At 37.6% G+C, this 14,619-nt stretch overlaps 1 protein-coding gene across 1 annotated transcript in view; it reads right to left on the bottom strand.

The window, feature by feature from the left end:
* Nucleotides 1–14,619, bottom strand: part of CCDC141 (coiled-coil domain containing 141) — a 219,016-nt gene that overhangs the window by 21,462 nt on the left and 182,935 nt on the right. Inside the window, exons 18-20 of the mRNA XM_025404910.1 lie at nt 5,310–5,450; nt 4,394–4,588; nt 2,806–2,989 (exon numbers count right to left, since the gene is read on the bottom strand). Coding sequence (XP_025260695.1) covers nt 2,806–2,989; nt 4,394–4,588; nt 5,310–5,450 — 520 coding nt within the window. The remainder of the gene's footprint in view (nt 1–2,805; nt 2,990–4,393; nt 4,589–5,309; nt 5,451–14,619) is intronic.

Genomic DNA, 14,619 nt, shown 5'->3' on the forward strand with positions numbered 1-14,619 from the left:
TATTCCTTCCTCTACCAGGACTACTGTCCCTCCACTCTCTATTTCTGCTGTCCAAATATAACCTACTCTTTAAGGTCCGCCTGAAATGCCAACATTTCTGTGAAGATATTCTGAATCTTTTCCAACTGGGCTTCTCCATATATATTGTAATAAAAATAGCTACCATGTAGCACATGCTTATTATTTGCCTGTGCCTAAGCACTGTATAACCATTGTTCAATGTAATCCTTGGATAGACTCTACTACTATCCACATTTTACAAATGAGGAATGCGATGCTCAAAAGAATGTCTTGTCTGGGCACAGTGGGTCGTGCCTATAATCTGAGCACTTTGGGAGACCAAGGTGAGCAGACTACTTGAGGTCAGGAGTTCGAGACCAGCCTGACCAACATGGTGAAACCCCATCTCCACTAAAAATACAAAAATTAACCTGGCATGGTGGCGCATGCCTGTAATCTCAGCTACTCGGGATGCTGAGGCAGGAGAATCACTTGAACCTGGGAGGTGGAGGTTTCAGTGAACCGAGATCATGCTGCTGCACTCCAGCCTGGGTGACAAAGCAAGACTTTGTCTCAAAAAGAAAAAAAAAAAGAACTTCTTTAGGTGACCCAGACAATAAATGGAGGAATAGGGATTTGAACCCAGGACTATCTGCCAAGATTGTGTCACACATTGTTATGGGCTGAACTATGTCCCCCATCCTGCCAAGTTCATATGTTGAAGTCTCAATTCCCAGTACCTCAGAATGTAACTGTATTTGGAGATAAGATCTTTAAAGAGGTGGTTAAGTTAAAATGAGGCCATTGGGATGGGGCACTAATCCAATATGACTGGTGCCCTTACAAGAAGAGGGAGAGACACCAGGGGCGTGTGTGTGCAGAGGGATGACCATGTGAAGAGGCAACAAGAGATCAGCCATCTGCAAGCCAAGCAGAGTGGCCTGAGATGAAACCAACCCTGCTGGCATCTTCATCTTGGACTTCCAGACTCCAGAAGTGTGAGAAAATAAGTTTCTGTTTAAGCCACCCAGTCAGTGGTATTTTGTTACGGTAGCCCTAGAAAACGAACACGAACATTTTATGTCCTTCTCAATCCATTTACCATACCATGACTTCAAGGCCTAGACTGTGGTCTCTTGAATGCAGGAACCAGGTCTTAATTGTCTTTATAACAGCCACAGCTCTTAGTAGAAAAAGGTATGCAAAAGTTTGAGATAATTTTTTTGCATGAAAATTCTGAGTTCAGTAGTGCTTGAACAGCTTGTAAGAGTTGATATAATCTTAAAGTACTTCCCTTGATGTACTAATTTTAAAAAATGTATAGCTTCCATACCAAACAGATGGAGACTCATGTCATTCATTTATTCATTCAGTGATTCATTTATTCATCAAATATTTGTTAAGCTGTTGGTATGTGCCATTAGACAGTGAACTAACAGGCAAAAATCCATCCTCGAATACAGCTTACACTCTGGTAAGGAAAGCCAGGCAACAGACAAATACCTATATAAAATGTCAGTTGGTGATAAGGGCCAGGGATACAAACAAAGCCAGAAGCAGGATCTTGCATGTCAAGAAGGGAATTTAACTTTTTAGGGGCTTTGTCAGTACTTATCATGCTCTGAGATTGAATAGGCACTGATCCAGGCACAAATACAGTGAAAAAAAATATATACTTTCCTCAAGTTTATGGGAAGTAGAGAAGATAAATAGGTGTTTATACTACAATGTAAAAAGTTCAGTCGTGGAGGAAACATATACCAGGCTATGGGAGCAGAGTGTCTCCAAAATTTTTAGTGCACTTACACGGTAACTCCAGCAAGAAGATGTCACCTTAGTTTCCATTAATTTTTCAATCCGTATTTTATTATTTTTATGTGTCTACCCTTTTCTTCTGGAACATCATGAATAATTCATTCTCAACAATTTAAGTAGTATACTACAAAATTTCAAAATTTATGGTTCTCCATGGATAGTGTTTCATGTTATGTAAGAGAAAATATCTGGCAGCAGCCATGGGCAGCCAAATTAAGCATTTTGTACCAGCTGCTGTGTCTTCTTTCTGGGCTGCATTTGCCTGGTCACTGGGAATTACTCTGGATCTCGTAGGACTGATACCAGGGAATTCATGGAACTTATTCCTCAGAGCCCTCAAGAACTATCATCCTCCATGGACTTCTTAAATGGGGGCCTCTTTTAGGAGGAAGGATCTCCCAGGCTGACATGACGTTATCTTTTCTAGTCACGGAAGAGAGGAAAGCAGAACTTGTAAAATGGCAATTTGAGTTCTCCCATTTATTCCACAAGTGAGAGGAAGACAAAGGAGAATTTTTCAGGTCTTTCTCAAATTCGTGAACCAAAAGCCTCGTTGAAATGAGAGGTCTGGAGACTTCAGTCTTAGCTTTATGTCTACTTAAAGTATTACTGAAGTTTTATATGTTTTTTGAGGAATCACTCTAGTGGAAATTAAATGGGGTTTTTGTTGTTGTTGTTTATATAAGCTGAATATTGTTCTGGTGTCATTACCCTAGAGATGAACAACAAGGATGGAGGAGAAAAGAGAATAGAGAAGGAAGGCTTACACAAAGTAGTTAAAAATCTGCAGGCTTCATCTGCTCCAGAAATTCCTCCCTCTGTTCCCTGTTTGCTTTCCCTGGCTGTGGGTTCTTATCTTGAACCTTTTCCCTGAATAGGTTGGTATACTGAGGACCCTGAGGACTTGCCACGCTCTTGCTTTCTACTGGATTAGGTTCAGTATAGATTTGTTCAATGGCCAATCACAGGATATCTTAAAAGAGATCTCACCATATAAGCGCTGAGCAAGGTCAGTGGCCTCCTGAATTCTTTCTTCTTGCTGCGGCACCGAGGGTGCAATAAACTTATTGAACTGCTGGTGGAGAATTTTCACAGCTTCCTTTGTCTTGCACTCTGTGGAATATTTTCCCACTCTTACAACTGTGGCACTTGCATCTTCGTACCAAAAGTGACACTAAATTTAAATAGGATAAAGCACAGGTGAAAGAAATACGGTCCTTCTAAAGTTCTTAATTTTGACCAGTGGAGTATCAAATTTTAATTCCCTCAACTTTATGTTCACATTGGCTTGAACTTTCTAAGTCATAATAAAGAAAATATTAAAACATGATCATATTCTTTTGCACTTAAATGTTAGTGGCAGAAATAAGTACAAATATGAAAATATATATAAATAAAACTATAAGAAAGTAAAAATATGAAACTATATTTGATTCTCCTGCCTTCTTAGGTTTGCCTAAAATATAATTCCTAAGAGGAATGTTGCAGACTTACAAGAACAGGCAGGATAAAAAGCACCTGGCACGACAAAGAATCCAAATACATGCTAAATGGCAAGAAAAAGGTCAAATGTTCACAATCCAGCATAATGAATTGATATCATTAACAATACACTGCTAAAGTATTGCCTGATGAATACTCTAACAAATAAATTCTCCTTGAAAAATAAGATTTAGTTTATGAATGGGAAAATATCATCCAACAAATAGCATTTCACCTTTTCTTAATAGAAAATAGTTATATTTTCCAAACACAGTGGAGAATGAGACAATTTCTCATTAAAAATAAATAACTGGGATGGAAGGGATGTCTGACCCAGACCCAAAGCACTTATGCAGGGTGAGAGATAGAAACACATGACTCTGTTAGGAGTTGGTTTTAAATAAGTGCCACAAAGGCACAAGAAATCTGTACATCATATGTAGAAGACTGATCATTTTTATTCTCCTTAATCTGGTGTTAAATCTAAAAACTCAACTGCATTAGTGGTAAAGACGTTCTGTATCTCAAACAATAATGGGCAACAAAGAACACTCAAGAACTTCAAGTGCAGAATTTCTTCAATACGAAGTGTTCAAACAATAACTTTAACTTGTCAAATTTCATCTATTTTATGTATACTCTACCTTTTATCCTCTTGACAGTAATAAAACACCAATAACAACTTTTTGTAACTGAAAAATCACAGTATCGATCTTTAAAATAAATATTTTCAAGTTCTGTGAAATAAATAAGCCACTCTGAGCATTTTAAACAGATATCCAGCATAATTTCATGATAATTAAACATCTTCAGTTGATGAGGTTATGGAGAAACAGGAACTCTTATACATTGCCGGTAAATTAGTAAAGACCTTTCTCAAGATAAATTGACCAATAAAACCAAAGACCTTATAACATTCATCCCCTTAAGTCCAGCAATTCCATTTTAAAGAATTATCCTAAGAAAAAAAATCATGAAAAGGAGCATGAAACTTGTATATAATGACAATAACAGCTAATGTGACATTGCTTTAAAGTTGCAAAATAATTTTTGAAAACAACATTGCAACATGGATACCACTGCAAAAAGAAGATACCTCTTCTATCACCTCCTGGAGATGCTCAGTCAGGTCCAAATTCTTCTTGTAATCTGTCACAACTTTGTCAAAGTCATCCACATGTTTTTGCAAATCCTTCACGACTTCCAAAAGGACATTAACTTTATCACTTGGATAATTTAAGAAAGAATCAGAAGTTTTATTACTAACTTTTTCCATTTTCCTTTTCAAAGCCTGTGTGAAAAACAAGAAGTTTTTTAAATAACATTCAATTTGCATTTATGATGCTAGTGATTAAATACCGAGAAAAAAACTAGTAAAAGCTTTTGCAGCTTCCTCCAATCTATTAAAATAATAATTATTACAAATATATTATGGAAAGAATGGGTTTTCCCCAAATTCTATTGATTTAGCATTCAGCAAATAAATAGAAAATGTACACAGGTTTATTCCAGATTTTGAGACTAGTAATATGATATTTTTTAAAGACAATGATAATTAAATCAAATAGTTGTCCTCAATAAGCTCACTGTCTCCTAGAAAAGGCATTTAAATAATCTAGCCAGTACATGTGATAATCAGGGTAGGAATAAGAGGCTATAGGAGCAGCAAAACTAATGACATAGATGGACGCAAGAAAAGGAGGAGGAGTGTAGAAGGCGTGTGCATGCGTCCATGCATGTGTGTGTATATGTTGGGGAGAAGAATGGAAGTAGACATGCTGGGTAGGTTTGGCAGAAACCATTCTGGATCTGCCTCAAGAGATAAATCAATTTATTATGTATTTTTATATGAAGGATAAAATTGTTATAAAAATGGAAAAATACCCTTTGAGTCCCAATGCTACAAAAAGCCAGAGTTAGGTATCTAGATTTGAAATGCAAAACAATTTTGCAATAATTGTGTAGTATATACATATACACACACACATATACAAACCATATTTTCTTGTTACCTGCATTTTTTCAGCATACATATCAACTTGTTGAATTTGATATTTAAGCACCTTCAGATTCCGATATTTTTCATTTTTCTTAGTGTAATTAAACTTCAAATTATTGAATTTCTTTTTGACATCTTTGAATGACTCTTTGAGCTGTAGTTCAACAAAAAGAAATAGGTGATTTCCTTAAAATGAGAAAACAAAGTAAGTCATAAAGAAATCAAAGCATCTGAACACTTCAAAATATTCATAATCTTAAAAATGTATTTAGGGTAATTTTCTCTCCCTTCCATTCCCTTCCTTTCCCTTTCTTCTTTTTTGAGACAGGGTCTCACTTTGTCACTCAGGCTGAAGTGCATTGACACGATCTTGACTCATTGCAACATCTGCCTCCTGGGTTCAAGTAATTCTCATGTCTCTCCTAAAGTAGCTAGGACTGCAGATGTGTGCCACCATGCCTGGCTAATTTTTGTACTTTTAGTAGAGACAGGGTTTCACCATGTTGGCCAGACTAGTCTCAAACTCCTGGCCTCAAGCGATCCACCTACCGCGGCCTCCCAAAGTGCTGGGATTACAGGCTTGAGCCACCGCGCCCGGCCTCAGAGTGATTTTCAATAGAAAACAAATCTGCCAAGTGGACACACAAAGCGAATTTAAATATATCCTCCAAATATGAGTAATTATAAAATGTTTAATACTTTTCGATTTGTAATTTTTAATTAGGAATTATAGCTATAGAACATTCCTTTGTCCCTCAAGTAAGAAAATTTCTCAGATATCATACATAAACTTTTGACAACTCTAATTTTCTTATTTGTATTTATTTTATATCTTTTTTCCCCATTCATTCTGTTTTCAATATGCTAATATTTGCCCCAGATCTATCTTCCAATACTCTCTCACAGCCATCATGTATACATTTATTAAGGCTCCAAAAAGCTATCCATGTTGAAGAAGTCAATGAAGTGTTGACATTTAGACCACCTGGACACCGGTGGGGTGGAAGAGAAGACCCAATATGAGATTTAGTAGGGAAAAATAACTATTATCTGCCCAGTTAAAAATTATTTTTCGTGAGCAGTTCTGAAAAGAGTTTTACTTCTTAGATATAGACCATTAACTTCAGAGATCCTTCAAAAACAAAAAAAGTAAAGTGACAGTTGTTGCTAATGACAGCTAAGCTAACCTGTGTATAAATAAAGCATACAGCTATCCATAGGGGAAGGATTTTGACAGTCTTAAAAACAGTTCAACTTTACCAGTGCACCAAATTTCTAAGCAGCCCAGTTCCACTAAATGCACCTCTTTCTGTCCCTTCTCTATATTTAAGAAGGATAAGCATATTGACAGGCAACTCTCTGTATTATCAACAAAGTACAGAGAAAAAAAATACCTTCTCAGATTATATGGAGGCATTTCACAGCAAGACTGAACAATGTCATGGTTGATAAATTTGAGCTAAGATAAGTCAGAAAAGCATTAAAATTCTTTTCGGTGACAGCAAACAAATTATTTGGGAGGGAATAAAGACCATGCATGTGCTAGATTTTAGAATTGTAATGCAGAAAAACATACTTGCCCTACAAAATGTATGCTTTTTCAAAATGCTTATTTCAAATTCTGCAGACTGTGAAAATAAAGCCTTTATCTTATCTTTAACACATCTAGGAGACATCAACTTTAAAGCTCTAGTGGAATTGCACACGGAAATTATTATACTGATAGAATTTTTGCATCGGATACACATATACTTAATCAGTGTTGTTTAGTTTATATGGTAAATAATGTCGTTGAACATTACTTTTAAGTTACAAACTAAACCAAGCACAGAGACCGCATGAACTACTTTAACTGATAAATAAGTCAGTAATGTTCAGAAAAAGTGAAAAGTTTCAGAATTTGAACATTATTTCTCTATTAGAAACTCAGTGGAATATTTAAAAGATCATATTCAGTTGATGTGTTTGTGAAATAACTAATAAACATTTACATTCTATGGCACTCAATGTTTTAATGTGCATATGTTTGATTTTAACAAGAAAGGATAAATAACGTCAATTTTGTAAGATTGAGATATAAAGGGGTTATATCCTTAGTAATTTACATAAAATTTTGGCAGGAGTTTTTGCAACTATAAATGTAATAAGTACTACATCTGAGGAAACCAGACATTATTGTTTTAAAAAACATCTCAATAACGAGTTACTATTTAATGAGTGCAGAGTTTCTGCTTAAAATGACAAAAAAGCTCTGCAGATGGATGGTGGTGATGAGTTCACAACAATGTGAACGTACCTAATACCACTAAACTATACACTTAAAACAGTTAAGCTGGTAAATTTCATGCTATGTGCATTTTACCACAATTAAAAATGAAGGGAAAAATGCCCTGTCACTAAAATTTATCCACTGGAAAATAAACTTATATATTCTTCTACTGAAATGTGACATACATCAGAAAACCTTAGTCTACAGAAAGGAAGAAGGGCTCTGTCATTAACCTGATAACCACTGGATTACATCTGCTTTAAATGGGAAAATTCAATGTCTATTTGAAAACTATATGATAAATAGAGAAAGGCTGAGATTTAATACTTTAATTTTCAACCATGAGATTTTAAATCTACTTTGGATTAAGAAATTTAAGACTGATAAATGATGAGTGTGATTTGATTTCTGTTTGCTTCAGAACGTGTGCACTTCCACTGAAGATGATTTCTAAGGCCAAAGAATGTTCATGACACTGTGGGCATGTGAAATGGGATCAGCTTCTTTCTGACACATGAGCTCCCTTGACAAAGTTGCTGGCACTTTTCTATTTTGGTTTCACTGGAAATCCATTTTAAATCTAAATCTCTGTGCCTTTTTTCAACTCAAAGTCAGGACTACTGCAGATACGAGTGGAAGGCAATATGCACGAAACTACCTTCAGCCATTAAAAAATCTTGCCATTCTTAATTTTCTTACCCATACTTTCCAATATGAAAACTTAACTTCCAAAAAAAAAAAAAAAAAAAGAAAACTTAACTTCCCATCTAATCCCAACATAACTTGTGGTCATATTTTTAAAGGAACTGAGTGCCATAGTTGCTGGGCTGTGGTATCATTGTTCACACAGCTGTTTCTAACTTTAGTCAACTTGTCAACAATGGGGAATGGTGGGATGGGGCTGAGACAACTGCTCCAGTTGAACACATAAGCGGAGAAATACACCCCAAGCTTGGGGTGAGAAAAATTTTACCCTGTTAGAAATCTTTAAATGATGTCATAATTCATACTAAAGTTCCTCAAAGTTTTCAGAAAATTAGGGAAAATATATTTTTAATGAATAATTTTATTTTCCCATCTTTTCACATGGTCAGCTCCTCTATATTTACCATAGAATAAACAGACCGAGTTAACATAGCTATAATTAGAAATAAGCCATTAAGATTTAAAAACTATAAATATTTTGAAATTAGCAGAATGAGCATCTTTGCCAAATTTTCTAGCATGCCGTAAGCCCCCTCTCAGGGTTAGAAATGAACAAAGCTTCTTTGGAAAGAAGCAGAAGGGAAAGAGGCTGATGCCAAGTGAGGCTGGCTTGCTATTGTTAGTCCACCCTGGGCAAGCTGGTTGAGCCAGCTTTGCCATGAAAATGTATTATTTATAAGTTTGCTGCTGTCAAGGCCAATTTGTGTGAGGGACATGGGACATTTAAAACAGAAATGCATTTAATGCATTTAAAAAGAAAGCCTTTCCTTAGAACTATGGCACATGTTTGGCCAGAAGCAAAAATATAAAATGACTGGTCAATTTCCATAATGTCCCCTTCATGAATGTCATTTCTTGCCTGTCATTTTATTTACTCCAGAAAAAAGCTTTTTGATGCTCATGTTCAGCAACAGAAAGCTGTGATGTTATCACCTCCCAGGTATGCGTTATTCAAAATCAAGAGACCCAAAGGCTCAAAATTTAACCCAAATCATTTGCTACAATAATCAATTATCACTTAGGGAGGCTGTGGTGGGTGGATCACCTGAGGTCACGAGTTCAAGACCAGCCTGGCCAACATGGTGAAACCCCATCTCCACTAAAATTACAAAAATTAACTAGGCATGGTGGCACACGCCTGTAATCTCAGCTACTCAGGAGGCTGAGGCAGGAGAATTGCTTGAATCCAGGAGGCAGAGGTTGCAGTGAGTCGAGATCACACCACTGCGCCCCAGCCTGGGCAACAGAGTGAGACTCTGTCTCAAAAAAAAAAAATTTTTTTTTGTAGAGGCAGGGTCTCACCATCTTGCCCAGACTGGACTTTAACTCCTGGGCTCCAGCAGTCCTCCTACCTTGGCCTCCCAATTGTAGAATATTCAGACTTAGTGCTAGAGAGATTTCAGGAGAAGACTTTTTGTCCTCCTTCCATTTGGCAACCACACCCTTGTCTTCCCGTGCTTGAGGCCAGTTGCTAGAGGCTGAAAGTGGGACAACTTGGGAAGACATGACAATTGCTCTGCCTTAAATTGTAGGTAGCAACAGGTGTCAGTAATAAATATTTTATCCATTTTGCATGTTTTGTGTCTTCATAATATGTTTGTCAAGTTTTGTTTTCTGAAAATGATAACCATAATTTAAAACTTCAGCTCTCTTTATTCTTCAGAAAGATTCCAGTTATTTTGCAGATGTTAAACACCAAAATGTTAACATTTTAACCTTATGGAATGGATGCTTTTAGAGCAAATTGTAATCTTTCTTATCCTCTTACACATACCATCCAGATGGACCCAGGATGGGGCCCACTAGAGGAATGGCTGTGAATGTGAAGTCTCATGGCTTTTAATGCTGTCTAGACTTGAAGTTTCCTGAGGATGTTTGTGTTCTTTTTTTTCTTTTTAATTGGTGGAGTCTCACTCTCTTGTCCAGGCTAGAGTGCACTGGAGTGATCACGGCTCACCGCAGCCTAACAAACTCATGGGCACATGGGATCCCCCTGTCTCAGCATCTCAAGTAGTTGAGACTACTGGGACATATCACCACATTTGGCTAATTTTTAAAAAATGTTTGTAGGGCTGGGCACGGTGGCTCAGGCCTGTAATCCCAGCACTTAGGGAGGCTGAGGCGGGTGGATCACCTGAGGTCAGGAGTTCAAGACCAGTCTGGCCAACATGGTGAAACCCCATCTCTACTAAAAATACAAAAATTAGCTGGGCATGGTGGCACACACCTGTAATCACAGCTACTCGGGAGGCTGAGGCAGGAGAATTGCTTGAACCCGGGAGGCAGAGGTTGCAGTGAGCTGAGATCACTCCAGCCTGGGCGACAGAGTGAGACTCTGTCTCAAAACAAAAAAAAAAACAAAAAAAAAAAACAAAAAAAAAAATTGTAGAGGCAGGGTCTCACCATCTTGCCCAGGCTGAACTTGAACTCCTGGGCTCCAGCAATCCTCCTACCTTGGCATCCCAAAGTGCAGGGATCACAGGTGTGAGCCACTGCTATTTGTATTCTTATGGCTTGGTACACAGAAGCCACAGTAACACATTCATTGAGTGAATATAATGGAGTCCTTTTTAAAGAAAATGATGAATTCAGGTTATAAATCTGGAAAATAATTATTGTCTGTACTATACCATTGTGCTGCCCTGTTGGGTGTTTTGCCATCTATGCAAACTCTTTCTCTGCTTCCTTTGCTGCCATGGTCCTTTTGTCAGTGGCAAAGTGCTATACAATGTCAGGTGGTTTTAATTTTATTGTGTATGTGTCCATAGCAACACTATTCCTCTATTCTAATTTACTGCTACTAATCGACTTGTATCCCTGGAACTCATTGGACTGATTTATTCAAGTTGAAAAAAGAATTTGTGCCATTAGAACATGTGACTGATACATGGAACATATATACTAAGTCCTTTTCTGCATAATTCCTGATGGGCAAGATGTTGTTACAGTGGAAAAATTCAGGGTAAGGTAAAATAATTATCTGGAAGTTCTATGTGGAAAACTTGAGAAAATAAATACCAACCCAATTCTGTCATTACTATACTTTTCAGCAAAGTAATTGTGATCTGTAATATGAGCCTCGAGCTACAAATTTCCATTAACATCATGTAGACGTAAAGGTAATTTTTTTGGTCAGGTTGAAAGAAGAAAACATGCTTGATATTAACTTATTACATTTCTAAATGTAGATGTGTAGAGAATGATGTTTCTGTGTCATGTAATATGGCAGAGAATATGTCTATTGTGCTTTGTGTATGAACAACTTATTTATATAGCCAGGCAAGAAAAACATATGAATTATATTCAACATTCATGCATACAAATGTATCTTTGTATGAAATGGGTAGGAAAAAACACAAAATCTGGCAGTCTGAAGATTATTTTTCTAGTAGGTAGACATGAAGAAAATAAGGTTTTACAATTTCCTATGTCTTCATATGAAATTGGAAAAAAATGGTTTTTACTCAAAGATAAGCACAAACTATCATTTACTGTCTTTAAGGCACATCACATTGCATTTTAAAAAATTACATTTAGAACACTTTATTTTGCCTTGGGGTACTGAGTTCTTTTCTAAGGGCTTTCAGTGCAGTTAAGACCATGTAAGTTAGCTATAGCACGGTCAAGAAAGAAATTTTTTTGAAATAACCAAATGAACCGTGCTATTATATCAGATCATACAAACATCTTAGATATACCAGAAAATAGGGATAGAAGAGGAAAGCATTAAAAAAAAAGATATTTAACATCAGACCATGCAGTGGTTGAACGACACTGAAATATTATGTAAATGGTGAATTCTGAATTTAACAAATGATAAGCATGTTGGTGCCCAACAAATGAGTCTGTGGCCTGAAGTCAATTCCCTGGAACACCCTGAGCTGAAACTCTGTTATCCTGTAGCATATTCCTAACATGAAAGTCTTATGCTCCTCAGTTTTCCCATCTGAAAAATGAACATACTGAACTGGACATTCTCCAAAATCCATTGCAAGTCAGAGTCTGTGAACTTTCTAACAGTACTTTAAGCACATTGGAAGTGAAACTGTGTTTAAAATCAACTTTAAAAATTAAATGCTATACTTGGTTTAGTCCTCTGGCATGTTATCTAATTTTAATTGTTTACGCAGAAAAAAATAGTGTAACGTATCATATTTAATTTTACAAATGTTTTAAGCAGCTGTACCCAAAGACTAATAATGATAACAATAAGAATAATGTCTAGATAGCAAATATTATTACCACTGTGGAAACTAGCCATCTGTTTGGGTTCTACTATTCACAATATAAACTAGAACACACGTATTTTTATTTTCCTAAGGGGCATGGAAAATATTCCTTCTGATTATTTTCCTTTAGGCCTGTCGTGAGAAAGTCCAGGGTGTGCACACTCCTCATATCTCCACAAAAAAGGAGAAGCGACAAAGACCCAAAGTTCTCAAAGGTCATTTAAATGTGAAATTGTAAGTTACATGAAGGATTAACTGGATCTGTAGTGGAAGCAAATGGGAAGAATATCTCTCTTAAAATGTAAAAGCATGCTGAAGTGATATCTGATTCCTAAATCAAACCTGCATGTATCTGGCTGCTCATTCTGACACGGTACAGACAATCCTGGGGCGTCCCTACTGACAGGAAGGGACATCTGTCATCTCAGCCGACTGGCTCCAAACGCAGTCTCATCATGAGGCAGTCCCTATAAATAGAATTCCTGCTGGAAGGGCCTGAACAGGGAGACCCAGCTTCATAAATATCACAGGTTTACAGGGAGACAGAAACGGAGCCAGAGGGGGCTGGGAAAACCCCTCAGCCTGCTCCACTTGCGCGTCAGCAAATGTAGAGCCCAACCATCCCTGCAAAGAGGGAGGATTTTTGGCAAGACAAAGGTTTACAAATAGAAGTACACGAGGAGGAGGAGAAGGAGGGAAAACCAGAGGAAAGAGGGAGGGGGAGGGGTGGAAAGAAGAGAGAAGGAGGAATAAAGAAGATAACTTTAAGGAAAGACTGTAAAGGAACAGTTTCCATAACCATGAATCCACATTTTGTAGCCTTAGGGAGACTAATGTGCTCTGATGGTTTTCCTTAACAAGATGTGATTGACATGTAAGCAGCAGTACAGGAACCTGAAGTGGCCATTCTATCACCTACAGGGCAAATTACACTACCGGTTCAACCCCAAAGAGTCTTGACACCTCTCTAGCCAAAAGTAACTCGCTGGAACACAAATTATGAGCTGAAACTCTACAGTCCTGTAGCACACTGCTGAAATGAACATCATTATCAGATGTCAGTTCCTGCTTCCCTCCTGTTTAACAGGATCGAAGTGGCCACTCCTGCTCTCTTCCCCTCTGGTTTTTCTTCCAGCCATGCTCCATCCTGCACCTGCCTGTGGTCTGTAAATATGTGGCCTACAGGAAGGGCCACTTCAGAGCCAGGCCACCATTAAAGTTGAGTTATTTACACTTATTTCTGTGCTTTAATGTTGTTGGGTAATATTTGATACTTGCTGGGTCTAGTTGATGTAAATTGGGCATAAATAGAAAGTGAAGAAAGTTTACTGCCTCCTTTTCCACCACCTTCTTTCCCAATGGACTCATGGCTTAATAGGCTCAGAAACATTTTGTTCTAAATGGAGATAAATCCAGAATTATGGGTACCCTTGTGTTCTGCTATCACTTCCCAGTTAAGAATCAGAACTGTTGCTATCCCAATCTGTGAGTTGTTTTCTCCCAGAACAAGTAAGCCTTTCAATGGAAAGCTTAGCTAGGAGCAGGTGGTGGTTGTGATTTAGTGAATATCTAGGTGTTGTGGATTGGTTACAGTTGAGGGAGAGGAGGTAGCATTAAGCATGTGGAGGTGCATGGATGTAGAAGATCACTCTGATCTGTTACTTCTTTTTTCTCGAAGAGTTGTTTTGCCAGAAAAGCCACGCAGTTTGAGTAAATATGAAACCAGCCACTTGACCTCAGTGATAATACTTCGTAGCCTCCGAAGCAAAGTGCCTGCTCCCTGGCCTCTGGCACCATTGACTCACCGTGAGTCAATGACCCTTAAATAGAACCTCAGCAGGCTGGAGTTGGCTGCAACGAACTGGTCAATGTCACCCCTTCCTCTGGGTCCTGAAAAAGCTGTATCCACTCAAGCAAATGACTGCTATACAGGTTTGAGGGAGAAGGGGGAAGCAAAAAACAAACAAAAGCAAACAAAAAACCATACTACTGAATTATTGGTTTTTCTATGTATTGACATCATACTGACTTCAACAAATTTGGGAGCTTGAAGTTGACTCAAACTTCCAGAGCCCTGAGGTCACTGCTCAGTGGATTAAAAGACATAAGTGAGAAGAAAG

The sequence above is a fragment of the Theropithecus gelada genome, chromosome 12 (assembly GCF_003255815.1).
Source record: "Theropithecus gelada isolate Dixy chromosome 12, Tgel_1.0, whole genome shotgun sequence".
NCBI classification, from domain to species: Eukaryota; Metazoa; Chordata; class Mammalia; order Primates; family Cercopithecidae; genus Theropithecus; species Theropithecus gelada.